General features: G+C 60.2%; 8 protein-coding genes across 8 annotated transcripts; 3 read left to right on the top strand and 5 right to left on the bottom strand.

The window, feature by feature from the left end:
- Window positions 1-913: 913 nt before the first annotated feature.
- On the top strand, window positions 914-2,197 carry COLE_07353 (uncharacterized protein; the record flags this gene model as incomplete). The annotated part of the gene is made up of 3 exons (XM_018420656.2): window positions 914-1,085; window positions 1,164-1,820; window positions 1,995-2,197. The coding sequence occupies 3 exons, from the start codon at window positions 914-916 to the stop codon at window positions 2,195-2,197; spliced, it is 1,032 nt and encodes a 343-aa protein (XP_018282165.1).
- A 1,096-nt stretch (window positions 2,198-3,293) lies between these two features.
- COLE_07352 (uncharacterized protein) lies at window positions 3,294-3,983 on the bottom strand (the record flags this gene model as incomplete). The annotated part of the gene is made up of 4 exons (XM_018425103.1): window positions 3,294-3,470; window positions 3,553-3,573; window positions 3,614-3,729; window positions 3,959-3,983. 4 exons carry the CDS (start codon window positions 3,981-3,983, stop codon window positions 3,294-3,296), a joined length of 339 nt encoding a protein of 112 aa, XP_018282167.1.
- A 1,465-nt stretch (window positions 3,984-5,448) lies between these two features.
- On the bottom strand, window positions 5,449-9,005 carry COLE_07351 (uncharacterized protein; the record flags this gene model as incomplete). Its single annotated transcript, XM_018421935.2, has 6 exons — window positions 5,449-5,787; window positions 5,822-6,133; window positions 6,169-8,130; window positions 8,165-8,637; window positions 8,678-8,906; window positions 8,940-9,005. 6 exons carry the CDS (start codon window positions 9,003-9,005, stop codon window positions 5,449-5,451), a joined length of 3,381 nt encoding a protein of 1,126 aa, XP_018282169.1.
- A 678-nt stretch (window positions 9,006-9,683) lies between these two features.
- On the bottom strand, window positions 9,684-11,096 carry COLE_07350 (uncharacterized protein; the record flags this gene model as incomplete). The annotated part of the gene is made up of 9 exons (XM_018424915.1): window positions 9,684-9,883; window positions 9,928-10,115; window positions 10,149-10,225; window positions 10,262-10,323; window positions 10,371-10,502; window positions 10,535-10,666; window positions 10,699-10,753; window positions 10,785-10,978; window positions 11,027-11,096. 9 exons carry the CDS (start codon window positions 11,094-11,096, stop codon window positions 9,684-9,686), a joined length of 1,110 nt encoding a protein of 369 aa, XP_018282170.1.
- A 1,230-nt stretch (window positions 11,097-12,326) lies between these two features.
- COLE_07349 (uncharacterized protein) lies at window positions 12,327-14,120 on the top strand (the record flags this gene model as incomplete). Its single annotated transcript, XM_018421936.2, has 3 exons — window positions 12,327-12,452; window positions 12,487-13,374; window positions 13,422-14,120. The coding sequence occupies 3 exons, from the start codon at window positions 12,327-12,329 to the stop codon at window positions 14,118-14,120; spliced, it is 1,713 nt and encodes a 570-aa protein (XP_018282171.1).
- Window positions 14,121-15,345: 1,225 nt separating this feature from the next.
- On the bottom strand, window positions 15,346-17,430 carry COLE_07348 (uncharacterized protein; the record flags this gene model as incomplete). The annotated part of the gene is made up of 6 exons (XM_018421120.2): window positions 15,346-15,430; window positions 15,462-15,525; window positions 15,558-16,915; window positions 16,953-17,087; window positions 17,209-17,233; window positions 17,289-17,430. 6 exons carry the CDS (start codon window positions 17,428-17,430, stop codon window positions 15,346-15,348), a joined length of 1,809 nt encoding a protein of 602 aa, XP_018282173.1.
- Window positions 17,431-18,221: 791 nt separating this feature from the next.
- COLE_07347 (uncharacterized protein) lies at window positions 18,222-21,105 on the bottom strand (the record flags this gene model as incomplete). Its single annotated transcript, XM_018421121.2, has 9 exons — window positions 18,222-18,697; window positions 18,734-19,364; window positions 19,399-19,668; window positions 19,708-19,992; window positions 20,028-20,559; window positions 20,592-20,735; window positions 20,777-20,878; window positions 20,911-20,997; window positions 21,029-21,105. The coding sequence occupies 9 exons, from the start codon at window positions 21,103-21,105 to the stop codon at window positions 18,222-18,224; spliced, it is 2,604 nt and encodes an 867-aa protein (XP_018282174.1).
- A 205-nt stretch (window positions 21,106-21,310) lies between these two features.
- Window positions 21,311-24,134, top strand: COLE_07346 (uncharacterized protein; the record flags this gene model as incomplete). Its single annotated transcript, XM_018420658.2, has 3 exons — window positions 21,311-21,586; window positions 21,622-21,993; window positions 22,068-24,134. The coding sequence occupies 3 exons, from the start codon at window positions 21,311-21,313 to the stop codon at window positions 24,132-24,134; spliced, it is 2,715 nt and encodes a 904-aa protein (XP_018282175.1).
- Between the last annotated feature and the right edge of the window lie 63 nt (window positions 24,135-24,197).

Below are 24,197 nucleotides of genomic sequence, written 5' to 3'. Positions count from 1 at the left end.
TGAAGCTCCATCCGGTATCGGGGCATTTGAGAGTAATAGGGCTGAGGAGAATGATGCTTGGACGGTACTCGTAGTGGTGCGCTTGGTATAGTAAAGGCCAAGTCGGATGTGAACGTATGCATTGTGGGCAGAGGCAGGGGAATCAACTCCAGAATGCCCGTCGAGTCGGCCAGTTTACGCACAAATGCTTATCAAGTGCCCGCAAGTGTCCGTGTGTGGAGGCTGAGTGGCAAATGGCACGATCTAATCGCGGCCGATCTCGCAACCATGCTCACGTCAGAATATCACAGACGGGCACCCAAGCTGTCAGTTCCCAGTTCCCACTTCCCCAGTTCCAGCATACGAGAATTCCCAGCCACACAGCCACAAGAGCCACGAGCGCAGCGCGTCGCGTCGCGTCCGCCTCAGTCGAAAGGTACCCTGAGGCCCGCCATGGGCCGTGGGGTGGGGTGGGGGAGAGGCGGCGGCCCCCTGTGCCTTGCCCGGCAGGAAAAAATAAAAGCGGCGGCGCTATGCCCGTTTGGGGCCGCCCCGCGCGCCCAGATTGTTCGTACGATGCAGACGCTCGCCTTGCCGCCTTGGCCCACTTTGGCCTCTTTGGCGTCAGGCCCCAGACATGCAGAGCTCGCAGCATGATTGCAGAGGCTACAATGGCTCCCTCCCCCTGGGTGGCAATGGTAGACCTTGTAGACAGGCGGTCAGGGCCGGCACATGGCACGATCACAAAGAGAGTACCCGGTCCCTGCCCTCTCGCTCAATGGTCCGCTGCAAAAAGTGCCAGCAAGACGCGCGCGCCCAGCATTGACCACGATCCCGGTGACTTGCTCTCGAATCTCTCTTTCATCTCTTATTTATATCTTGTACATCTTCGACTTTTTCCACTTTGACCTTTTAATCATCTATCACCGCCGTCATGCCCGCTCCCGACGCTCGTTCCGAGGCCCGTGTCTCCAACTACACCAAGTTCTGGAAGAAGGACTCTGCGCAGGACGGCGTCGACGACCGCTCCAACCGTCTCGAGAAGTACACCGACCTCGTCAACGGCTACTATGACGGCGCAACTGAGCTGTACGAGTACGGCTGGGGTGAGTGATCTCCTGTCGCTTAGCAGAAGCGGGGGGACGGGCGTTTCTCGTGTAAGCGTGCAAGGTGCTAACGCCCAGGCCAGTCGTTCCACTTCTGCCGCTTCTACAAGGGCGAGCCGTTCATGCAGGCGATCGCGCGCCACGAGCACTACCTCGCCTCGATGATGGGCCTCAAGCCCGGCATGCGCGTCCTCGACATTGGGTGCGGTATCGGCGGCCCCGCGCGCGAGATTGCGCGTTTCGCCGACGTCGAGATTGTTGGTATCAACAACAATGAGTTCCAGGTCGGCCGCGCACGCAACAAAACCGCCCGCGCCGGCCTCCAGGACCAGATCAAGTTCGTCAAGGGCAACTTCATGGCTCTCGAGGAGCAGTTCGGCCCCAACAGCTTCGACGCCGTCTACGCCATCGAGGCGACATGCCACGCCCCCACGTTCGAGGGCGTCTACGGCGAGGTCATGAAGGTCCTCAAGCCCGGAGGCATCTTCGGCGTGTACGAGTGGTGCATGACCGACGAGTGGGACGAGTCCAAGCCCGAGCACAAGAAGATTGCGCACGGCATCGAGGTCGGCGACGGCATTGCCGAGATGCGCACCCTTCACGACGCGCGCAAGGCGCTCAAGAGCGTCGGCTTTGAGATCCTTCACGAGGAGGACCTCGCTGCCCGCGACGACGTCGTTCCTTGGTACTACCCTCTCGAGGGTGACATTTTCAAGGCGCAGACTGCCTGGGACAGTGAGTTTTGGGTTGGAGAATTGGCTGTAGTGCACTGCGGTGTACCGTCTTGTCTTTCTGAGCTGTGCGAGACAGCTAGGCCGACGGATCGCACGCAGCTCGTAGCGAAGTGGCGAGCAGCGAAGCTTTGCGATCCGCACAACCCGAGCCATTTTTGGATCCCACTAACGCCAGTGCTCACCTGCTTCCGCACAAGCCGTCTCGGCAAGATGATCACGCAGAACTCGGTGTGGGGCCTCGAGAAGATTGGCCTGGTTCCTAAGGGCACGTACGATGTCGGAGAGAGCCTGATCACCGCCGCCAACGCCCTCATTGCGGGCGGCAAGACCAAGCTCTTCACCCCCATGGCGCTCTGGGTGTGCCGCAAGCCTAACTAGATGGTGTTTTCGGGTTCCGGATTTTGTTGTTGGCTGTCATGTCCACATGCATCGTGTCTTCTTAGTGAGGTGTTGTGCAGTGAGCGGAAGTGGGTGCAGAGTCCGCCGCGTCGTATCTATCTTCATCGGATAGCGAGATCTGGTGTCATAAGCCATCAGCCATCAGCCATCAGCCACCAGGCTGCCATCAAATCCATCAGGCCAACTTCAATATCCTCGATTAGCCAGGACACACGGATTTGCCACGGACCCCCAAATCCCGAATCTCCACCACGTGGGCCATGCCGCCCGACCTTGAACCGCCGCTCAACAACATCTTTCGTCACCCATCCCAAAACAACCATGAGGTGAGCCCCGCCGCGCCGCCGCACAGCAGCAACAGCGCTGACGATCAGTCAGTACGCGTCGGTCCCCAAGTCGGAGCTCGACGAGAGCCAGATCCGCGAGCTCGAGGAGTACGAGATCTCGCAGGGCCCTCTGAGCGTGCTGCAGCAGGCGGTGCGCAACAACTCGCAGGTGCTCATCTCGCTGCGGAACAACAAGAAGCTGCTGGCGCGCGTCAAGGCGTTTGACCGCCACGCGAACATGGTCCTGGAGAACGTCAAGGAGGTGAGTGTGATGCGCCGACGAGCGTTGCCTCCCGAGACAAAGGCGTCATGTCACTACCGTCCGCGCATGCGAAGCAGAGGTGCGACCGACGGCAGGCTGACTCCAGATGTGGGTCGAGACGCCAAAGGGCAAGAATGCCAAGCCAGTCAACAAAGACCGCTTCATCTCGTGAGTGTGCCAGCCTACATATTTGTAATCTCGCTGACAGGCAGCAAGATGTTCCTGCGAGGCGACTCGGTCATCCTCGGTACGTCTCTCGCGCGCTCTGGCGTCATCTCGATCACCTCGCGCCTCTGCTGACGCCAGTTCTCCGCAACGCGGCATAGAGTGTGATAGTAGTGTAGCGGCACGCGATACCCATGGATCCCTGTACTATTCTTTTGCGGCACTGGCGGCACTGGCGGCACATTAGGATTCGCTCCAGCAACGTAATACTGATACATAATCTAGCGGACTGCTCTGTTCTATGTCTAACCCTGTAGCGGGGCTAGCTGGTGTTGAGGACGCCGGCACCGACAGATGAGTGCCCGAACTCGACGACGGCGTTGACTGCCTTCATGTCGATTGGGCTGCTGAGGGCAAAGGACGTGAGAGCGCGCACCGTGAGGTCGTCCTTGACACTGCCGATGATCTCAAAGTACGCGCCCTCGGTAAGGTGCATGTCCTGGGGTCAGCGGGGTCCGCGGGGACGGCAAGGGCGCGCGAGCAAGGCGCGGAAGGCCTCATATAGTCAATTGATTACGCACGCGGGAGAGGTTCACAGCGACCTGCCGTCAGCATGAGTGCAACGCGCTAAACACAACCCACCTCGCCGCCGTCAGATGCCTCGACTGTCGCAGTGTCGCCGACGAGGTTGACGACCTTGGCAACCAGGCGGACCGTCTGCCCGCGGTGTTCGGAGAGGTAGCGCGCGTTGACGCGGGCTGGTGTAAGCGCAATGCGCGAGAGATGCAGTCGGACAAGGGCAGCCCACTACCGGGAGGCTCAAGTGTGCGGTAGGAGGACGCGCGGGAGCACGGCACGAGTAGTGGAAGCCTGTGACGTGATGCAACAATAGCGACGGCGGGTGCAACGGCTCGCACTCCATGAGACACGCATATGCGGAGCTTGAGAGAGCCAGATCATGGGTGCCGCATGGGATTCAAGACTCACGCTCTGGACCAAGACGACCAGACATTGTGCAAGGATGGAGGATGGAGATCGAGAAGTCTGAGATGAAGCCAAAGTCAGTCATGTCAACAGGTCCAGTCACCCGCGACGCGTCGTCCATTTGCTTCCGGGTGGAAGGACGCGCCGTTCTCATATCACCAGAGGAACAAATCCTCCATCGCAGCTCTGGCGTAATGCCAACTGCGAGTATATATGCGCGATCCGACTACCACCACCCCGATATCAGCGCAAAACCCGTCCATCAGCGGCCATCCCTCTGATCGCCGATCGCCGAGCTAGCTGTCGACGGCGCCGAAGCGCAGCCGGCCGACGGTGGCTGAGCCGCCATTTGGCCCCGCTATCAGTGCCTGAGCGGCTGGGCGGCAAATCTGCCTCCACCCCGCTTCTCCACACGTGACAAAATGTGAAAGTCTGAAATGGGAGGCCCACTCACCATCACCCATCACAACATGGTCTCATTCCAGTGAGGCGCCTCCCCCAATCCCGCTGACGCAAGGTGCGACGGATGCGCGGACACGGTCAAGAAGCCGCAGCTTGACAAGCACCGGCAGCGGTGCTGGGCGAGCTTTACGTGTCTGGGTGAGTGCTTCCGCACGTCTACGGTGTCGCCGGCCTTGGTGGTTGGCCATTGACTTGCTGGTATACAGACGCTGACCCCAGACTGCTCGACCACCTTCCAGAACCAGGAGTACAAGAGCCACACGTCCTGCATCTCCGAGGCGGAGAAGTACCAGGGCAAGCTGTATCGCGGGCCGAAGGGGTCGACGCAGGCGTCGACGCAGACGTCGGCCGCTGCGTCGCCCGCGCCAGCCTCCGCCCCCGCCGCGTCAGAAGGCGCATCGATCCACCCCTCGCGCCTGCGGCAGGTGGAGGCGGACAACTCGGGCTTCGACGCCGAAGGCGGCGGCTACGGGCGCGGCGGGTACGGCGGGCGCGGGCGCGGCTTCCAGCGCGGCCGGGGGCGCGGGGGCTTCACGGCGCCGCGCGCGTTCAAGCCCACAGGCGAGAACCTCGCGCAGCCCGAGACGGGGATGCGGTCGTGGGGGTCGACGCCGGTGCCGGAGCCGTCGGCGCCCGCCGAGGAGGGGAAGAAGAAGAAGCGTAAGGGCGACAAGGGCGGGACGGGCAGCAAGGCGAACAGTAGTTCGAAACATGTCGAGGAGCCGGCGAGCAAGAAGCGGAAGCGTGACGGCTCGGCCGCGCCGGAAGTGGCGCCGGCTGCCACGGCAGCGGGTGCGCCGTCAGACAAGGCGCTCAAGAGGATTCGCAAGCACATGGGCAAGCTCGAGAAGGAGGAGAGTATGGCCCTGTCGCAATGGATCGACAAGATTGCGGCGGCCAAGGAGAAGAGTGTGGACCGCGCCGACGTCCTGGCCGGTCTCAAGGTGTCTTTCGTGGACGGCAAGTGGCAGCTGAGCGCATAGATAGACAGAGACCCCGATGCATGCAATAGAACTACAGTGTGGCAACAGTTACTCGGACGGCAGCGCGGGCAGGGGCTTCTCCCTGCTCCGGTCTTTGTTCTCCTCATCCTTGAGTCTGACGGTGTCCAGCGGCGCTGGCTTGCTCGCGGGCGACTTCACCCCCGGCGATTTGGCGGGCTCAGGCGACTTGGCCTTGCCCTCGGGCTTCGGCTTCGGGTTCTCGGCATCCTTGATGGCCTTGGCGCCAGCGCGCGTCCGGCTCGGGTCCAAGCGCAGACGGTTTGCGACGGTGCGCGCGGCAGCCTGAGGACCGGTTTGGAATGCGCGCTTCGTCTCAGACGGCTCTGAGCTCTTCCACCTTCGCCAGCCGTCGAAGTCTATAAGAGCCTGATGTCAGCGCAATCGCAACAGAGCGGCTCACCTGCATACAGCCCCACTCGACCGTCTTCTTCTCGAGCCATTTGAGCGACACAGGCTTGGTCAGGAAGTCGTTGCATCCGGCTGCAAGCGCAGCCACTCGGTCAGTCTGCAGCGACGAGGCGGTGAGCGCGACGATGATGACAGACGAGCGGAAGGGCGAGGGTGGCGGCACGCCAATGTCGACTGGATCATCTGGGCGCGAGCTGTCACCCATCGGCGTACTAGGAAACACGCCAATGTTGTTGCTCTTCTCCAGCTTGCGGATCCGCTTAGTCGCCTCAATGCCGTCCATCACGGGCAGCTGAATGTCCATCTGTAGTCAGCTTGGAAGCGGGTCCAGCAACTCACCAAGATAAGATGGAACCCCCCGGTGCGCCACTTTTCGACCGCCTCCTGGCCATCCTTGGCCGTCTGGTGCTTGATCTTCTTACGCTTGAAGAACATGGACAGAATGTTCTGGTTGATAGGGTTGTCCTCGACGATGAGGACATTGATGGGAGGTATGACAACGTCCGAGCTCTTGGCCAACTTTGATGTCGACTTGGCTGCCTCCGCGATGCCTGCGAGCGGTCTAACGGGTGGCGGCTCGCTCGCCGCCGTATGGCGTCGCGTTATGGTGGACGACCGATTCCTACCCTGCACAATCATAGGCTTTATATCCGGCGGGGTCGGCAGTGTTTTGCGTCTCTGCGGCACCGGCGGTGGCGGCATGTTGCTCGGTGGCGTCACGTGCTCGGGCTGCTCAACAACGTCGCTGACGGCAGAGACTGCTGACAACCTCCTGCTACTTGGCGACTCACTTGGCGGGGTCATGCTGACGGGGTCGGTTTCGCCCGTCGCTTGTCGGCTGGACGCTGGGCGCCGTGGTAGACTGTCCGATCGATTTCCCAGTATCGCCAGGTTCAGGCTGGATGGCGGTTCGAAGTACATCCCAATGGGGTAGCCCTCAGGGCTCTGAAGAACGACTCCAGACGCCCCCGAACGATTCACGGACGGCCGCGAGAAATACTCTGAGGCTGGAGTGGTAACCAGGTCATCATTGTTGCTGGTCGACAATCGCATCGGATCGCTCGAGATGGCTCGCGGCTGCGCGGGTGGGAACTCGCCCAACGGGGACCGTGCCTTCAGGATGCTCGGCTCACTGTGCATCAAGGTCGTGTCGACCGCGTCGAAGAACCCCTCTTGCATAACGCCCGTTGGCGTACGATTACCAGAGGTAATCTGAGGCGACCGTGGGCTGGTGGCGATGGGCGAGAACGAGGGGTCTACCGCAGGCTGTCGCACAGCCGTGTAGAGTGCGGTGAGGAAGCGGCGCGGCCCAACGGGCTTCGGCACAACAATCACCTCGAGGTTGCTCAGGCTGCCCAACGATGCTACCACATCGCGCACCTGGTGGTACTTGTCCAGGCCGGTAAAATGAATCACGACCGTGTTGGGCGACTGTCGCACCAGCATGGCTGAGCGTGAACTGCGTATGAGGTTCGGCCGCCTAGTCGACTTGTTCCGGAGCAGCGATGGTGTGCTCTCCGGCCTCAACTTGCCCAGCTCGCGCTTGAGCACAGACACGTCCTCGTCGATGATGACAAAGCGTGAGCTTGGAGACGATATCTCGGTCGGTGGTGGGACATGAGGAGGCTCCTCCTCAATGGGTATGTGCGAGACATCGAGGCCCCAGGCGGTAAGGTAGCTGGTAAGATGTCTGGCGAACACGCTTGCCAAGCTCGCGTGGAGGTTGACCTTCTTCCCACGGAGCGTGTCAGCGAACTCTGCCAGCTCGCCCAGCGTTGGCTCTGGAGGCAGTGTGAGGTTAGGGAACGGCTGACGACCGCCCTCCTCCTCAGCGGTGAGTTGTGGTGGCTCTTCAATCGGCACACCCTTGTTGAGCACAGCGTAGAGCTCGTACGCGTGCCGAGGCTGGCCAAAGCTGCTGGGCGACGAAGGCACCGCATCGGTCTTGAGCCACGCGTTCACCTGCCGCAGCAAGCGGTGTGTCAACTGCGTGTCCAAGTTGGGTGTCGCGGCCTCCTTCTGCTCGGCTAAACGTGTGAAGGGGTTTAGTTCTGCCTTGGGTGTCGCGGCGTTCGAGTCCATGTGCTGCGCCACGTTGTGCACAATCTCAAAGACACACATGAATGGTCCGTGCTGGTCGTCGAGGGACGTCAGGCTCGAATTTCGTCTTTTGTACCGTTCCAAGTCCCGGTGAATGTTCGGAACGGAGCCGCGCGGCGCCACGCCGGACTGTGGTATTATCTGAAGGCCCAGCTCAAGCGTGTCACCTTTCCCGCAAACGCTGAGGATCTGGCGAAGGACCTGAGACGTCAGACAACCCCTCGGAGCGACTCACATGTCCGTACACGAAGGCGATGCCACTGCGATCGCCGTGCATATTAACATGCTTCATGCCCACGTCGCCATGGAAGAGGACGAGATCGACCTCAGCCTGGGCCGCCTCGCTGCTCAGCTGGTCGGCGACGTTCTGCAGCAGCTCGCCAATGTCAAAATCTTCCATGAATCGTACAGGCCCTCCCTGTCCCCCGCAGATGGGTACGAGGTTGGCCGACAAGTAGTTGAGCCCGCGCAGCGATGTCAGAAGCGCCGATACAGAGGTAGCTGGGACCTGGATTGCGCAGCCCGAATACTGCTCCTTGGCGCTGTCGAGAAGGTGTGGAGGAGAGACATATATCAGTGTCTGGATGGCGGTTTGCAATGAGTCAACGAGCTCTGACGAGATTGAGCTGTATGGGTCCGGGTTGCGGGCAGCTCGAGGCTGTAACAAGCCGCTCACTCCTTTGGACGATGAGAAACTGCGATTGATGGCTAGTGTGAGCGTGCGCTTCTCGCGACATGGAACACGCACATCCGAGGGGAGGTGGCTTATCTGGGACAGGCCAGTTGAGTGGTGTTGGTTGTGGTCGCATCACAGGTACTCGGGGATCACAGTCGTCGCCAGAGCTGCTCGAACTTGACCGACCGAACGGATCTTCCGCGAAGCTCGTAGCTGTGTAGAAGGGATCTGGCCTGGGCGCAGCGGTGGACTCGGGTGGCCATCCAAAGCCCCTCGATTCGGACGATGAAGAAGTTGCAGACAGTTGTGAGTGTGCTCTGCGGGTATCACATACGAGTAGTGGTGGTTCGGGTTGAGGGAGGGGAATGTCAAGGGGTGCTCTCAGTGAGGACGAGGACATGTTTTTGGGGGACAGCTCGAGTGAATCAGAATCTCTTCGCAGTTCCATGGAGGGACATGACTGCGAGTCGGACGAGTCCCAGGATGTTGGGACTTGGATTATGGCTGAGGGATGGGAGGGATGGCGAGACACATTGGTGTCGACTGTGAGGGGCGGGGTTGAGGTAGACATGTCGCGTCTCCTCGGGTCACCAGGACTCCGGGTTGAGCGCGTAGAGGGAGGGGACGGGGGGAGGGGGAGGGCGGGGCTGAAGGGGATTGGAAGAGGATGAACGGGAGGACGAGCGGGAGGAGTAAGTGGGAGATGGTGATGTTGATGAAAGCAACGTTGTGGATGAGATAGCTCGACCGTCATTCACTCCGCCAGTGACCTAACTCGCCCTGACACCGAGAAGTGACCGGGCCGAACCTCCAACGGCGACCTCCACACGACGGACTCAATTTCCTTCCACCCTCGTAGTCCATAACAATCCATTGCAAGCGCTCGGTTGACATGTGCAAGTTGGCCAGAAGACAGACAATACATATGCAATGCGAGTACGTATACGATAGTATTTTCTTGCCATTGACCGCTCAGTGGCTCACGGCTCTTGGCTCTTGAGACTTGGCACTTGAGGCTTGACACTTTACCCCCAATGCCACCCAACGCCGCCTGATGACGTGTGATGCTGCTTATAGACTAGGGACGCTGAAACGACACAATCTCGTCGTACAGCATCCTCCGCAGCTGTTCCCGCGAGATCTCGTCCTTGTACAAGTCAAAGTCGAAAAAGTGCTGATCCAAAGGCTTGGCCGTCGGCTCATCCTCGGGGTCGTGGTATGCGTCGAGGTACGGGTGCTCGAGGCACTGCTCAACGGTGTACCGCTTGCGTGGGTCGACTGGGGTTAGCTAACACAACACTGATGCAGATGTAGTGACGCACAGGTGAGTGTTTTGGTGAGGAAGTCGATGGCGAGCGGGTTGGCCTTCGGGTACAAGGTCTCAAATGCTCTCTTCTTACGGAATGACATGGTGCGGATGTACTCCTTGGAGCGGCGGGAGGTGATGGCGTAAAACTCGTCGATCGTTGGCGTGCCGAGTACGTCAAGGATGAGGGATAGCTGGTGGTGACTAATGTTAGATTTAAAAAGCAGCACAGCTCACTAGTCCTTGCCCGGGAAGATGGGCTTACCGCTGAGCATTTCGGCGAGGATGCACCCAATGGACCACACGTCGATGGACTGGCGTCAGCTCATCCGTCGCGCCATGACCCCTACCTTGGTATACATTCTAAAGGACAGCATGACTTCTGGTGCACGGTACCACCGGGTCGCCACATCTGTCATAAGCGAACCGCCACGCCAGATCTCGGTATGTCACGCTCACACTCGGTCATGAAGCCTTGCTCCTTGTTGGGAAAAGCGGTCTGGGTGCTGCGTGCAAGACCAAAGTCGCACACCTTTAGATCACAGTTGGCGTTGAGCAGAAGGTTGGATGGCTTGAGGTCGCGGTGAATGACTTCTGTCAAAATCATTCTAACCCAGACTCACTCTCCGCCGAGTGGAGTGCTTTCAGCGCTCGGCACGTCTGATAGATGAAGTATTGGCAGTGGTCATCGCTGAGGTCTTGTGTGCGAATGACGCGGTGCAGGTCAGTCTCTAGGAGCTCCTGCACCAAATAAACTGAATCAGCGTGAACAAGGGTAGTGGGGTACCTTCTTTGAAGTGTTCAAAGCTAGGTGGTGGGATGATGTCCAGGATGGTGATGATCTGGGTCAGCGCTATCAGCCAGGACGGGTACATTTTCGCTAACGCCCTCTTCGGCAAAGTACTTGAGCAGCTTGAGTTCCCGAAGAGTGCGGAGAGCGAACATGGAGTGGTCGAACGGTGCAATCTTCTTAATAGCGACGCGTGTGTTGCTGGGTCGGTGTATGGCGCTCACCACGACACCGTAAGCACCCTCCCCGATCACGTCCACAATCTGGTACTCGCTCCCTGTTGTCAGCTTGCGGTTGATGTTGCGAGGTGCATCGTTCAACATACCGACATTGAAGCGGACTTTACGGGGCGCAGCCGCACTAGACCCACGTGTCGTCTTCTCTTGGACCGACATGCGTGTACGGTTTGCAGATCGCCGTGTGGTGGTGAGGCGGGGGAGGTATGCGGGAGAGGAGCAGAAAGTACGTCGCCACTGGCTGGAACGGGGTTGGGGCCTGTACGCCGGAGCTGAGTCAGACAGAAGGTTGATGAGGGCGATGATGCGGTCTCGGGAGATCCTTCTGGTAGCGGTGATGCGGGGTGCGAGCGATGGGGTACAGGCAGAAGGTGTGCGATGGCAATAAAGGCCAGGAGAGGTCAATCAGAGTTGGAAGCAGTGGTGGAGATGGCGAGGCGTGTCGTTGACGTCAAGTTTTCTGCAAGATGAACTGCTGTGATGTTTAAGAGTAGAGATGCGCTGGAAGCTGTAAGTCGAGGACGATGTCTGTTGGGAGATGGGAGAAAGCACCGCGTTGGATGTTGCACAAAAGGTCATGCATGTGGTGGACTGTGCGTACATGTGCGTTTTGCCTCCCATTCGCAGTGGGTGGGGCTCGGATCGCTCGGACCTCGTCGACCAAGGAGAGTGATGCGCCACCTCCTTCATTGCTTGACGGAGGGGTTGGCGACAGTTGGCATCCCATGAGGGAGCGTGCGGAGGGACTGATTAGGACGAGGTGGAACGTAACGCATGCAATAACGGTGAAGACAGAGGCGGCGGTTGTCTTGACTTGACAAGAGAGGAGAGAGGAGATGAGGAATGAGTAGAGGCAGTGGAGTGGTGCACGGCGTTAGAGAGAGCAAGGCGACGAGCGAGAGAGCGACGAGCACAATGATGGCAAAGGGACGCACAGACGCCAAGGGGTTGGTCGCGGCGTGTGGCGCACCATGTATGCGCCTCGCTGCTGTCCACGCTGTCCACGCCTGTCGCATGTCCGCTCGGCGCGATCACTTTGCTTGGCGTCACCCCCTGGGCGTTTGGGCGTCCTGCACACGCCCCCCTCGCCATCCATGCCTCAAAGGTCGGCTGACGCGCGGCGTCATGGTGAATCGAACTCACAACATTCTGTTTTTGCCACATGGAGGCAAAGTGACACCGCTTAAAGTGGAAGATTTATCGGATATGGCCGACGGTCTCAGATTACTTGATTACCTTATCATTCCAGATTCCGAGCCGAAGTGGAGTGGTGGCTGGACTCGACGTACTCGGCCTCCCCGACTCCACGCAATCGAGTCCAGCTTGTCATCTTCTCTCTATCTCGCTCTCTATCACCATCTCCTCCGCACCGCATTGTGAATCACAGCCATGAACATCGACACCATCCCCTTTGTCGCCGCCCCGCCGGCGCCCCGCGCCGGCCTCCCCAATGCCCGCGACATGTCCCACCACCTGAACAGCATCACCAAGAGACGCCAGGCCAACAAGCTCAAGGCAGGTTGAACGCACCGCCATCACTGACATGTAGGAGCTGTACAAGTACGCGGCGCTTCCAGGAATGGTGCCGATGGCCGGAGGGGTGCCTTCCCCGACGATATTCCCCTTCGAAACGCTCAGCGCCGACATCCTGCCCTACAACCATTTGCCGCTGGACCCGCCGCGCGTGCCGAAGAAGCAGGGGCTGCTCGAGTGGCTATTCTCTTCATCGGCGCCCACGACTGAGAAGATAAGCATTCCAAAGTACGCTGCCGACCCGAAGGACCCGATGGCGATCCAGCTGTCCACCTCGCTCCAGTATGCTGCGGCGACGGGCCCGCCCGCCTTTCCCATCTGGTTGCGCAAATACGTCGAGACTGTCTTCAAGCCGGCCTTTGCCGACTGGGACGTCCTCCTCGACGTAGGCGCGACCGACGCCATGACAAAAGTCTGCAACATGCTGCTCGTGGAGGGCGACAGCGTGATGGTCGAAGAATGGACATACCCTGGCGCAATGAACGCGTACCTCCCGTACGACGTGAATGTTGTTGGCCTGCCAATGGACAACGAAGGCATCATCCCCGCGGACATGGACAAGGTCCTGTCATCGTGGAATGAGGAGAAGCAAGGTCCTCGCCCACGCCTCCTGTACACTGTGCCCACGGGCCAGAACCCGACGGGCGCGACCATGCTCGCGGAGCGCCGCAAGGCCGTGTACGACATTTGCAGCAAGTACGACGTCGTGATCGTCGAAGACGAGCCGTACTACTGCCTTTTCATGGACGCGTACGTCCCGCGCGATGCCAAGTTGTCTCCGATGGACAAGGCGCAGCGTGACGCCGAGAAGCTGGAGGGCAAGAAGGGCAACGAGGCGTTCCTCAAGTCCCTCCCGCCCAGCTTCTTGCACTTTGACACGGACGGACGTGTGATCCGGTTCGACGTGAGTATGACCCCCAGTGCGAGAATACGAGGATGAGCTGACACCAGACATTCAGCAAGACGTCGTGCCCCGGCTCGCGGCTGGGATGGATCACGTCGTCGCCCATCTTTATCGAGCGCCTCACGCGCATCGCCGAGTGCGGGACGCAAGCGCCGTCGGGCTTCGCGACGGCGCTCACGCTTACGATGCTCAACCACTGGGGGTGGGACGGGTACGTGCGCTGGCTGCGCGGCATCAAAGCGAACTACCGTATGAAGCGCGACTGGATGCTGGACGCACTCGCCGACTCGTTCCACCTCGAGTCGGACGGGTCGTCCATCAACCCCCTCGTCCTCTCCACGCCCCTCGGGCGGGGCTACACGGCCTATGCGCGCCCCGACCCCGCGTCCCCCGAACGGCGGTGGGACGAGAAGCGCGGCGTGCAGAGCGCGCATGGCGCCCCGCTCATCAGCTTCATCCCCCCGTCCGCCGGCATGTTCATCTTCCTCGGCGTCCACCTCAACACGCATCCCGAGTACCGCGGCCCCGACGATACGCGGACGCTCATGGACAAGCTGTGGCGCACACTCGCGAAGCACCACGTGCTCTTCGCGCCCGGGTGGGCGTTCGACGCCAACGGGCCACACAACATTGGCGGCGACGGGGTGGGGTACTTCCGCCTCTCGTTCAGCATCGTGACGTACGAGCAGACGCGCGAGTCGATGGAGGTGTTTGCCAAGGTGCTGAAGCAGTTCCTGCGGGCGTAGGTGTCGGAAGCAGTGAAATACGATATATGCATGATCTAGATTTGGTGTGCGGCGTATGGCGTACGGCGTATGGCGTGCGGCGTGCGGTGTGTGGCGTACGGTGTGCCGCGGGGCGTGGACAGTCTACAACTCGCGCCCGAAAATGTAGTCCAACTGACACTCGTTCCCCAACCAAAACTCGTGCTCGCCCACACGCGCAAACCCGAACTTTTCGTAAAACTTGGTCGCGCGCACATTGTTCTCCCACACGCCGAGCCAGGCGTACGTGTATCCCTGTGCGCGCACCATCTCCATCGCGGCGCCCATGAGCGCCTTGGCGACTCCGCGGCCCTGCACGTCCGGATCGGCGTAGACGCGCTGTACTTCGATGCGGTGGGGTGCGGGGATATGCTCGACGCATGGTTCAGACGATGCCGTGTTGAGGACGAGGAATGCGGCGACGCGGGAGGCGGGGGCGGGGGCGGAGGCCGAGGCCGAGGCCGAGGCCGAGGCCGAGGCGTCCACGGCCGAGGCGTTAGAGGTGGAGGCGTCCGAGGTGGGTGCGGAGGGCGTGGGGATTGGGGAAGAAGGCGACGACGCCGGGACACACGCAACATGCACGCTCTTCGCCGCGTCCTTGAGCTCCTGCAGAATCACGGCCTCGGTAAAGTTCTCGCCGAGGTACTCGTCCATGTCTTCCTGGGAACACGTGTGCGCAAAGGTCGCGTGGAAGACGCGCGCGCCGATGTCCGCGATAGCGGCGGCGTCGGCGGGGGTCGCGCGCCGTATCACCACGCCTGGGGGGGAGGGGGCGCGCGAGGGCGCCTCGGACGGGCCGAGGTTGGACTGGGCGGCGGAGGTCTGTTGGAGGGCTGGGTTAGGGCGGCCAGGCGGGGGGGCTTACTGGTCATTCGGGAGATGGAGCGAGAGAGACAGAGGGAGACAGTGGGAGACAGTAGGAGAAACGGAAAGACAAAGAGAGACAGAGAAGAGACGTAGCTGTAGCAGGAGCTGGACCAAGTGTGGCGCCGAAAGTCGAGTCAGTCACTGCGGCTTATGGCGGCTCGCGGCCTGGCCCGGTCGGAAAAGGCCGAGGATTGCCATCGTGATCGACGAGTCCAGAACTTCGGCATCGCTTCGAGTCGATATCGCATCAGCAGTCACCTCCCTCCCCCTCAAGCCCTCAAAAGCTACACGATGCATTGTCCATGGGCATCAACACCGCCCACCCCCACCCTCCACCTAGCTACTCTGCAGATACCTCGCGCCCAAACGAGTACAGCTCCTCGATAATGCACAGCACCGAGAGGAACTGCATGAGCAGGGTTTGCCTGATGTCAGCCCGTCCACAGCGCAACTCACGCTCGCTGCGCTTGCGGCGACGCCTGCGTCCATCCCTCCATGAGCTGGATCGCGACGTAGCGGACTGCTGTCAGCAACGGATACTCACCCACTCACCCTTCTGCACCAAACTCGGGCCATTCACAGCCACGCACTCGTGCGGAAGATTGTTCAGCCCGTCGAGCAGGTCGAACGCAATGTCCAGCGGCGTCTCGGCGCTCTGCATCCCCGCCAGCCCCGGTACCGCCTCTGGGGGCATGTTCGTCAGAGTACCAAGTTGGGCGAGAAGCGCCGTGCGCGTCTGCAGCAGAACAAGGCGCACGACCTGGCGCGTGACGAGGATGTTGCCCTGCATCACCTTGAAGCTGTTCACATGGTCCTGTGCCGTCACGTCCGCGAAAAAGTCGCGGATGCGCGCCGTCATATCCGCTTCCCACCCCTGCGCCGGGGAGGCCGCGCGTGAGTCGTGGTCCAGCGAGAAGCGGATACGTAGCGGGCTTGCAACCTTGTTCGTGAAGTCCGAGATGTCATGACTCAAGCGCGCAATCGTGTGCAGGTCGGCGATGATGCCTTCCACCGTGGGCGGCGTGCGTCTCCGCTGGAGCAGCAACGCGTCGTTTAGCACGCGGAAGAGATTGGTGACAATATTAAAACCCGCGATCGTGGGTGTGCGCGTTGGTGGCTGTGGCAGAATACCATTGGCTGTGATCTGCTCGTCGTCGACCTCGGTGGGAAGCCGCAGACCCGGGGCGTCGTCGAGCCGCAGATTGATGGCACGGTTGCGGTTGCATGCCGTGCTCTTGTCGGCCTGGAAGAGGAGCCAGTAAATGCGCCGTCTGATCTCCGACTCGATCGGATTCAAGTCCTCATAACTAGACTCCTCGTTCAGCCTCAGGGCGAGAGCGCACTGGTTCGCCTGCGCCGTCACAATCACGTGTGCAGTGTTGTTTCCCAGAATCAGGTGCACGATGCCCTCAAAGTAGAAGATGACGATGAACTCGGAGCGCATAGGTGATGGCTCGTCCCAGATATATGAGATCTTGTGCCGGGCAACCCGCACACAACGGCGCGCGAGACTTTCCACTTCGTCCTTCTGCAGGTTTACGAGTTTGCGCGGCACCTGCACGAGAGTGGAAGCGAGAACGCAGAGCACTAGTGCAAAGAAAATGGGATCGGTCTTGTCCTTGCGCGCTGCGAGGTCCGCGAGGAACGTCGGCCGGTGTAGACACGGCGTGAGAGGGTAGACGTAGTTGAAGAACAAGTCGATGATATTGTCCACGACCGTTTTGGACGCTACATCGTCGAGATTGTTCGTCGCAAGCATGTCGACGTTGGGGGACGCACCGGCAAGCAGGGGGAATGACGGGGACGGGAGTGGCAGGGGAGGTTGGCTGCTGTCGTGGCTGATCATTGGCTTGACCTCTTCACCTTGGCCGCCGTAGCCGTGCTGCGCATCCGAGATGGCACTTAGGTCCCTAGTTGTTAGTTGCTAGACAACGCGCGTAAACTCACACTGGGGCCGGTCCCTTGCGCCGGGTCACACGCAGGCGGATGCACTCGAGCGCGAAGCGCCGGCATCGGGCGCAGGGGAGCTTGGCAGCGTCGGGGTGGTCGGGAGGTACGAGCGGCGACGGCTCACAGCGGCGCCTGGAGTTAGTCTCTGGGGTTCTTTGCGCCTTTCCTCCTTCATCTGCTCGCCTCCCACCCCGGCCAGCCTTTGTCATCCCTCATTCACGCCGTTCACCCCCAATCCGCCCGAGATACCCACTTGCCCTTCCGACATGTCTCGCAGCCTGGGGTCAGCCTCATACGCTCCCGATCAGTCAGCGACTTGGGCCTACAACTCACTCGTCAACGACCCAGACCTGCGCCCCTCCTCGTCCGGGCTTTGCACGCTTTGGTTCGAGTTGCTGCGCCCAGGCTTGGGGTACGGCCCCGAGCGACGGCGCTCCTCGCCATTGATGGAGGACTCGCCGAGGGCGCCGTTCATGGGAGTGGGATGGAGTAGTCGAACCGAGTTGTGGGGTGGCCTGGCCGGTGAGGCGCGGGCAATAGGGTGGAGGGGGGTGGAGGGGGATGTTGAGGTAAATGCGATTTGAAGCCAGCAAGTGATGGATGGGATGACAAGAAGAGCAGACCAAGACGAGAAGAGGATGAGTAGGAGACGGGAGATGGCGAGCAGACAGTAAATGGAGAGAGAGAGAGAGATTGAAAGGTGAGTGGGATGTCACGAGTCGGATGCGCTCGAGGGGAAGGGGCGGGGGACATTCCGCGTCTGTGCCTTCCCCCCCCCCCCACCCCCCCCCCTGCCCTCGCACCCCTCGATTCCTCATCCTCCCATGCCCCTCCCAATTTCCCAACCTCCGTATCCCTTCTTTCCGCAACTTCCCGCTCATCCATCAATCTTCTTTCAAAGAGAATTGCGATGCACTCCTAGGTACAAGATTGTCGATCATTTGAACCCACTCTCTCTCCCATTCTAGCTTAATAAAGCATATCGAACACGTATGGATCTTGGACCGATCTCGGACCCGGGGCGATGCCGCCCACAGAAAGGGCATCACGTGGTCAGGGGAGCCCAGAGCCGTTTACCCTCCACATTCCGCACCTCCCGAGGACAAAGTGAACGCCAAAATAGACCCGTCCTGACCCACCACTCTGAACGCTGACAGACTTCTTGTTGGGGTCATGTACAAGCATCATCGAGCCGAGATGCAAACTCAACTTGCACTACTCTCGCTGCCAAATAACGTCTAATCTCGCAAGTACTGTGCCCTGGGGTTAGCATGCCCTCTTCCACACAACGAACCAATCGTGAATTCGGTCGAACATCGTAGTCAAATACGACGTCTCACTCAGAAGCGCCTCGAACTGCTTGATCGCATCCTCTTCAGGAAGGTCGAGCATAAACTTCTCCTGCACTTTCCACACGGCCTTGTCCGGCTCTAGTTGGATGTCCTGAATCCCAGCGTCGACCATGAGCGCCACGAGATTCAAAATGAGGTTGGCGTTCTTTCGAAGATTCACAAACGCCGTGTAACATAGGCTTTGAAACCGTGCGTAGTGTGCGCTTGCCTGCCCACCCATCGCGTCGACCATCTCCTTGCACACCTTCACGGGCGGTGGGTACGGCTTTGGGTCGCGGCCGAGGATGTAGCCAAAGTCAACATGGAAAAAGTGCCCGTCAGGAGCCAGCATCAGGTTGTCGAGATGGCGGTCACCAACTCCAAGGATGTACGTCAGCACTGAGTAACCGGCTGACGTTAGCTTCAGGATGAGACCCATCAACTCACCACAACTCCTGATGAAGGTGTCCATGACGCCGCCCTCGATGCCATATGACCCTAATGCACCCACGTCCGGATGGTGCTCCCGCAAGTAGTTTTGCAGGCTACCATGCTCGGCCATGATCGCCGCCAGACTTTTGCTGGGCACAAATTGAATCATTCCCTCCGTCGTCGAAGTGGCTAGGACCGCATAGGGACTCAGGCGCAGGTCGAGATTCTCCTTGCGCAGCAGCCGGTCCATCAGGTTGAACAGTTGGATTACGAGCTGATCTTGCCGCAGATCGTCACCGTTCTTAAAGATAATGGGGTAGTCAGGCGATACAGTTTCGGCATCCGGTTCTTCATCCTGCCCCACAGTCTCGAACCATAGCAGTAGTGGCAGGAGGTTCGACTTGAACACGGACGACTGCTCTGCATTGATCGACGACGCAGTCACGCGCGGATCTAGGGGGAGTGGAAGTGGTGACGGCAAAGGGCAGAGGTTGTGCCGGCTATCGCCAATGTAGGACTTGAGCTTCTCAATCTTGCGCGAGCGTGAATCCTTGGAGCTGCGGATCTCCTTCGCCCGCGCAGAGAGCGCTTCAACCAGGGCTGCTTGTCGTGTAAGCACGTTTTGCAGCGCCAGACCCTCTTCCGTCTGTTGTTAGAACCACGTATGCCTCAAGGCCTACCTCGCCCAACTTCGTTTGTAGTCGGAAGCCGACTTTTGTGAACATCTTTCCGAAGGGAGTGTGGAAGTTGCACTCGATTCCGAGATACCAATGAAACTTGGTGGCAAAGATGGGGTTGGCCACAGCACGATCAATGAGGAACTGCGCAAGTCCGCTGTCGCCGACATCAGTGGCTGATGGCTCATCTCGTCGGCGGGAGCGCTTAGTTGGCACCGGCTCATGCTCAAACTTGAGCGCTTGGACGAGCTGCAGGAGGTAGAGCATGATTTCCTGCATATTAGCGGGCTCAGCATGCGAGCCAAAGCTCACCTCGTCGTCCGCTCGTTTCAACCGCTCGACAGCGAAGGCGCGAACCCTTCGATCTGTGAACCCAGGACCCAGCAGTTCTAGTGCGTCGTCCATGCCCACCTCTTGGCCCCACAATGGCAACAGCTTCTCCGTCGCCTGCTTCGCTTCTACAGGATCCGACCAAGTAACGCATTTAAGGAACTTGGTAAGTGACCGTGGCGAGCGGAACAGGGAGAAACGGAACTTCCACAACAGGTCCTTGTCGTTGGCCGACAATTGCGCGGTAGGGGGCATGCTGAATATTTCCTGGTGTCAGCTGCCATCTTCGTCCTCGTACGCACGTTTAATCGGTCGCGATCGGCAGGTCCGGGTTTGAGGTCTCTCCCCTCGTCGCCCAGGCGTTGCGAACGTAACAGCTTGCGATGCTTGATCTCGACAGGGTTCTCGCGCCAGGCGTCCGGATCGTATAGCCGCCAGAGATGTTTGTCGTTGCTCAGCGAGTCGGGAGGGAGCGCGGGCGTGTGCTGATTTGCCTGTGGTTCGCGAGGCACGGGAGCTGGAGGATAGGGAATAGGACTTTCGTGCTCGCTGTAGACGATGGGGAAGTCGAAACGAGGCAAGTCGATGTAGAGGTATAGATTGTCAGATTGCTTTGCCTCGGCAGCATGTGCGCGCTCGATTTGCCGAAACGCGATGCGGTCAAGCCAGTCAATCTTGGGCACATCACCCCGCTCGTAGTCTTTGACGAGCCGCTCTAAGCGGCCCATCTCATCCTCGGCCGACGAGATTTCACTCGAGGTTGTGGTTTCTGGTGAAGGATCGGCTTCCACACCGCGGTGCACGTAAAGGCGCTGCTGACCACGGCGGAGCGTTCTTACGTTAGCGTGCAAGACCCGTCAGCCCACCTGTCTGGGCGGAACAGCCGCATCGTTGTTCCACCAACCGGCACGGCCTTCCCCGCTCCCTGCACGTCCCAAATCGTGAACGCCAGCTGCGACGTTGGTTGCAAGCTGGGATACGTAATGGGAAGCACAATGCTCTGATTCCAACTATCATCAGCAACTCAAGGCCTAATACGCAACAGCCGCACCTGTACGAGCGCGCAAAGTCCTTCCATGTCGTGCGGAAGGGAAGGCAGTTCGCTTTGCCATCTGTCCACAGTTGTACCGTCACGTAGAGGTCTGTGAGGCCACTGGCGTCAGCGCGCAACAACGGCTTTCTCACTCCTGGTCCGTTCCAGAGTGCCGCAGGTCCTCGTCTTCCAAGATGTCGGTGAACGAGTGCTTCTGTACCCTTCCCTCGAGGGAGACACTGCTGTAAGCTCCTTCAACGCAGTAGCTACATTTTGATGGCAATATGCAAGCTGAGGTCGCTTAGTTTAGCAAATGAGAGATCCTTGTCCCTCGACGGATCTTGCATGATGGTCATGCCATGGGTGAGTGATGAGGAGTGATGGAGTGAGCGGTGAATGTTGACGCTGACGTCGGAGTGGAGGTTGGGTGGCAACTCGCGGCTCGGTGATCTGTATCATAATTCTGACGTGGCTTTCTGCCGGCGTGTGGACCTCCACTCAAAAGTTGAAGACGTCGTATTTGGCTCTGGTCAGATCACATACACCCACACCATGGCCCCCTCCCAACTCGCGCAGCTTAAGGCTGCGCTCTCAACGAGCGGGCTCAACCGCAAGACCCAGTCGAAGAAATCCAAGAAGTCTGGCGGCAAGAAGGGCGGCGCGCAGGATGTCGACCGCGCGAAGAAGATGGCCAAGCTTGATGAAATCCGCGCGCGGTTCAACAAGTTTGACGAGCGTGAGACGCGCACCAAGCACGATGTTGGTGGGCGTAATCTCAAGGGTGTGACTGGGCGACCCACTGCTGCTCGCTCTGCGGGCCTGGAACAGGTGAGCTCAAGCGAGTCATACACAACTGACGGTAGCGCCGTCAGACCCTGCTTGGCGAGCACCACCTCCGCGATCACCGCGGCTCGTTCCGCGACCGCCGGTTCGGTGAGAATGACCCAAGCATGTCACTTGAGGACCGGATGCTCGAGCGATACACGCGCGAGCGTCAGCGCGGACAGGGCAAGAAGGGCATGTTCAACCTCGAGGACGACGAGGGCTTTGACGACGAGGATGGGTTCGCCTTGGGCCTGACACACGGCGGGCGTAGCGTCATGGACCTCCCAGGCGACGACTTTGAAATGATGGGTATGGGAGAGGAGGACGAGTTCAGCGGTGCGATCAGCAGGCAACGGGTGGCAAGGGAACACTTTGGCGGGTTCCGCGACGAGGACGAGGAGGAAGGAGAGGTGAGTCGCCGCATAGTCGTTGAGAACCATGTTTGGGTGACGGGACTAGTGCAGGATAGAGCTAATCTCTCCAGGAGCGCAAGAAGACGAAGCATGAGGTCATGTCCGAGATTATCGCCAAGAGCAAGGAATACAAGATTGAACGGCAGAAGATGCGTGATGAGGACGAGGAAATTCGGGCTGAGCTCGACGACGGGCTTGACGAGCTGCGCGAGCTGCTGGCTGGCAGTGTTCCCACCAAGCCGGCAGTACAGTTGCCCGGTGTGGAGCGCGCTGCCCCGATTCCCGACCAGAATGACGACAAGGACTACGACCAGTTTGTTCGCTCCCTTGCATTCGAGGCACGCGCGAAGCCGAAGGACCGCACGAAGACAGAGGAAGAGGAGGCAGCAGACGAGGTCGCACGCCTACAGGAGGCTGAAGCGAAGCGGCTGCGCCGGATGCGTGGGGAGGATTCCGATGACGACGAGGAGGGCGGAGGCGGGAAGCGGCGCAAGAAGGACCGTGCGCCGGACGCCGACGACCTCGGTGACGACTTCATGGGCGAGGTCGACGAGGAGGGGAATCTTCTGCTGGGCGAGGGTCTCACGCGAAAGGCGATGGAGGAGATGGCCCCAAAGGACGAGAGCGGGGAGGAGGACGGAAGTGAAGGGGAGAGCGACGAGGGCGAGTCCGGCGAGGACGAGGACGTGGACGGCGATGACGACGACGACGACGACGACGACGACGAAGATGACGACGAAGATGACGAGCTCGAGGACCTGGAAAGCGACGACGCCTCATCGGACGACGAGGTGCCGCAGCTCGTGCCCGTCAAGAAGAAGCGCAAGGCCGTCACCTCCGAGATTCCTTTCACCTTTCCGTGTCCGGCGACACTCCAGGAGTTTGAGGAGATCGTGGAGCCGCTGGCGGAGTCGGCGCTCCCCACAGTGGTTCAGCGCATCAGGGCGCTGCACCACCCCTCCCTTGCGCAGGGAAACAAGGAGAAGCTACAGGCTTTTCTCGGCGTCCTGCTGGACTTTATGCTCGTTCTTGCGTCCGAAGACCGCTTCGAGTCCATTACAGCGCTGGGACCACACTTCGCGGCTCTAGTCAAGCTGAACCCTCTCACCGCCTCCTCGCATTTCATCGCCAAGCTGGCGCTCATGCAGAAGAACCTCACACGTGGGTTGGCGCGCGGCGCGTCCAACCCGACTTCGAAGACCATGCCCGGCGCGCCAGAGCTGACGCTCCTCCGTCTTGTCGGGGCCACATGGTCCACCTCCGACTTCTCCCACCCGGTCGTACAGCCCGCCATGCTCCTCATGGGCCAGTACCTCTCGCAGAGCCGGATCCGCTCCACAGCGGACCTTGCGTCGGGGCTCTTCCTCGTCTCCCTCATTGCGCAGTACGAAGGCGAGAGCCGGCGCCTCGTGCCCGAAGCCGTCAACTTCCTCGCCTCGACGATCCTGGCCCTGCTGAAGCGGAAGAAGGATGCACGCACCGTGCGCGCATTCCCGAACCTCGTCGCCGCTGAGCTGCACCTCGGTGCAGGCGTTGCACCGCACCACCCCGTCAACCTCCTCTCGGCGCGTACAGACGGGGAGCAGGCGCGCTCCAACCTCCTCGCCGTGTCGCTGCGATTAATCCAGTCGTACGGGACGCTCTACGCGTCTCTCGACGCCTTTGCCGAGCTCTTCTCTCCGCTCGCCTCGGTCCTCTCCTCCTCGCGCATCAAGCTGTGTCCCGAGCTCAAGGCGCTCTTCACCCAGACCTCGGCGCAGCTCGAGAACCAGCTGCGCCTGGCCATGTCCTCGCGCGCACCCCTCGCTCTGCAGGACCACAAGCCGATCCCGATCGCGTCGTACGCGCCCAAGTTCGAGTCCGACTTTGCGCCAGGGCGGCACTACGACCCGGACGTGGAGCGGAATGCGGCGGCCAAGCTGCGCGCAGAGTACAAGAAGGAGCGCAAGGGCGCGATCCGCGAGCTGCGCAAGGACAACCGCTTCCTTGCGGCGGAGCGGGCGCGCGAGCAGGCCAAGAAGGACGACGAGTACAATGCCAAGATGCGCAAGGCGCACGGAAGCCTCAATGCCGAGCGCGCGGAGGAGAAGGAGATGGAGCGGGAGAAGCGGCGCGAAAAGCGCCGCAGGGGCAACTAGACGGCCACATAGACATCGCTGTACATGCATATTTTCACGAGGCGAGGTGTGGGATGATGGGAT

Source organism: Cutaneotrichosporon oleaginosum, assembly GCF_008065305.1.
Source record: "Cutaneotrichosporon oleaginosum strain ATCC 20508 chromosome Unknown ATCC20508_contig07, whole genome shotgun sequence".
Classification (NCBI taxonomy): domain Eukaryota; kingdom Fungi; phylum Basidiomycota; class Tremellomycetes; order Trichosporonales; family Trichosporonaceae; genus Cutaneotrichosporon; species Cutaneotrichosporon oleaginosum.
This window is presented reverse-complemented; position numbering and strand designations above follow the sequence as displayed.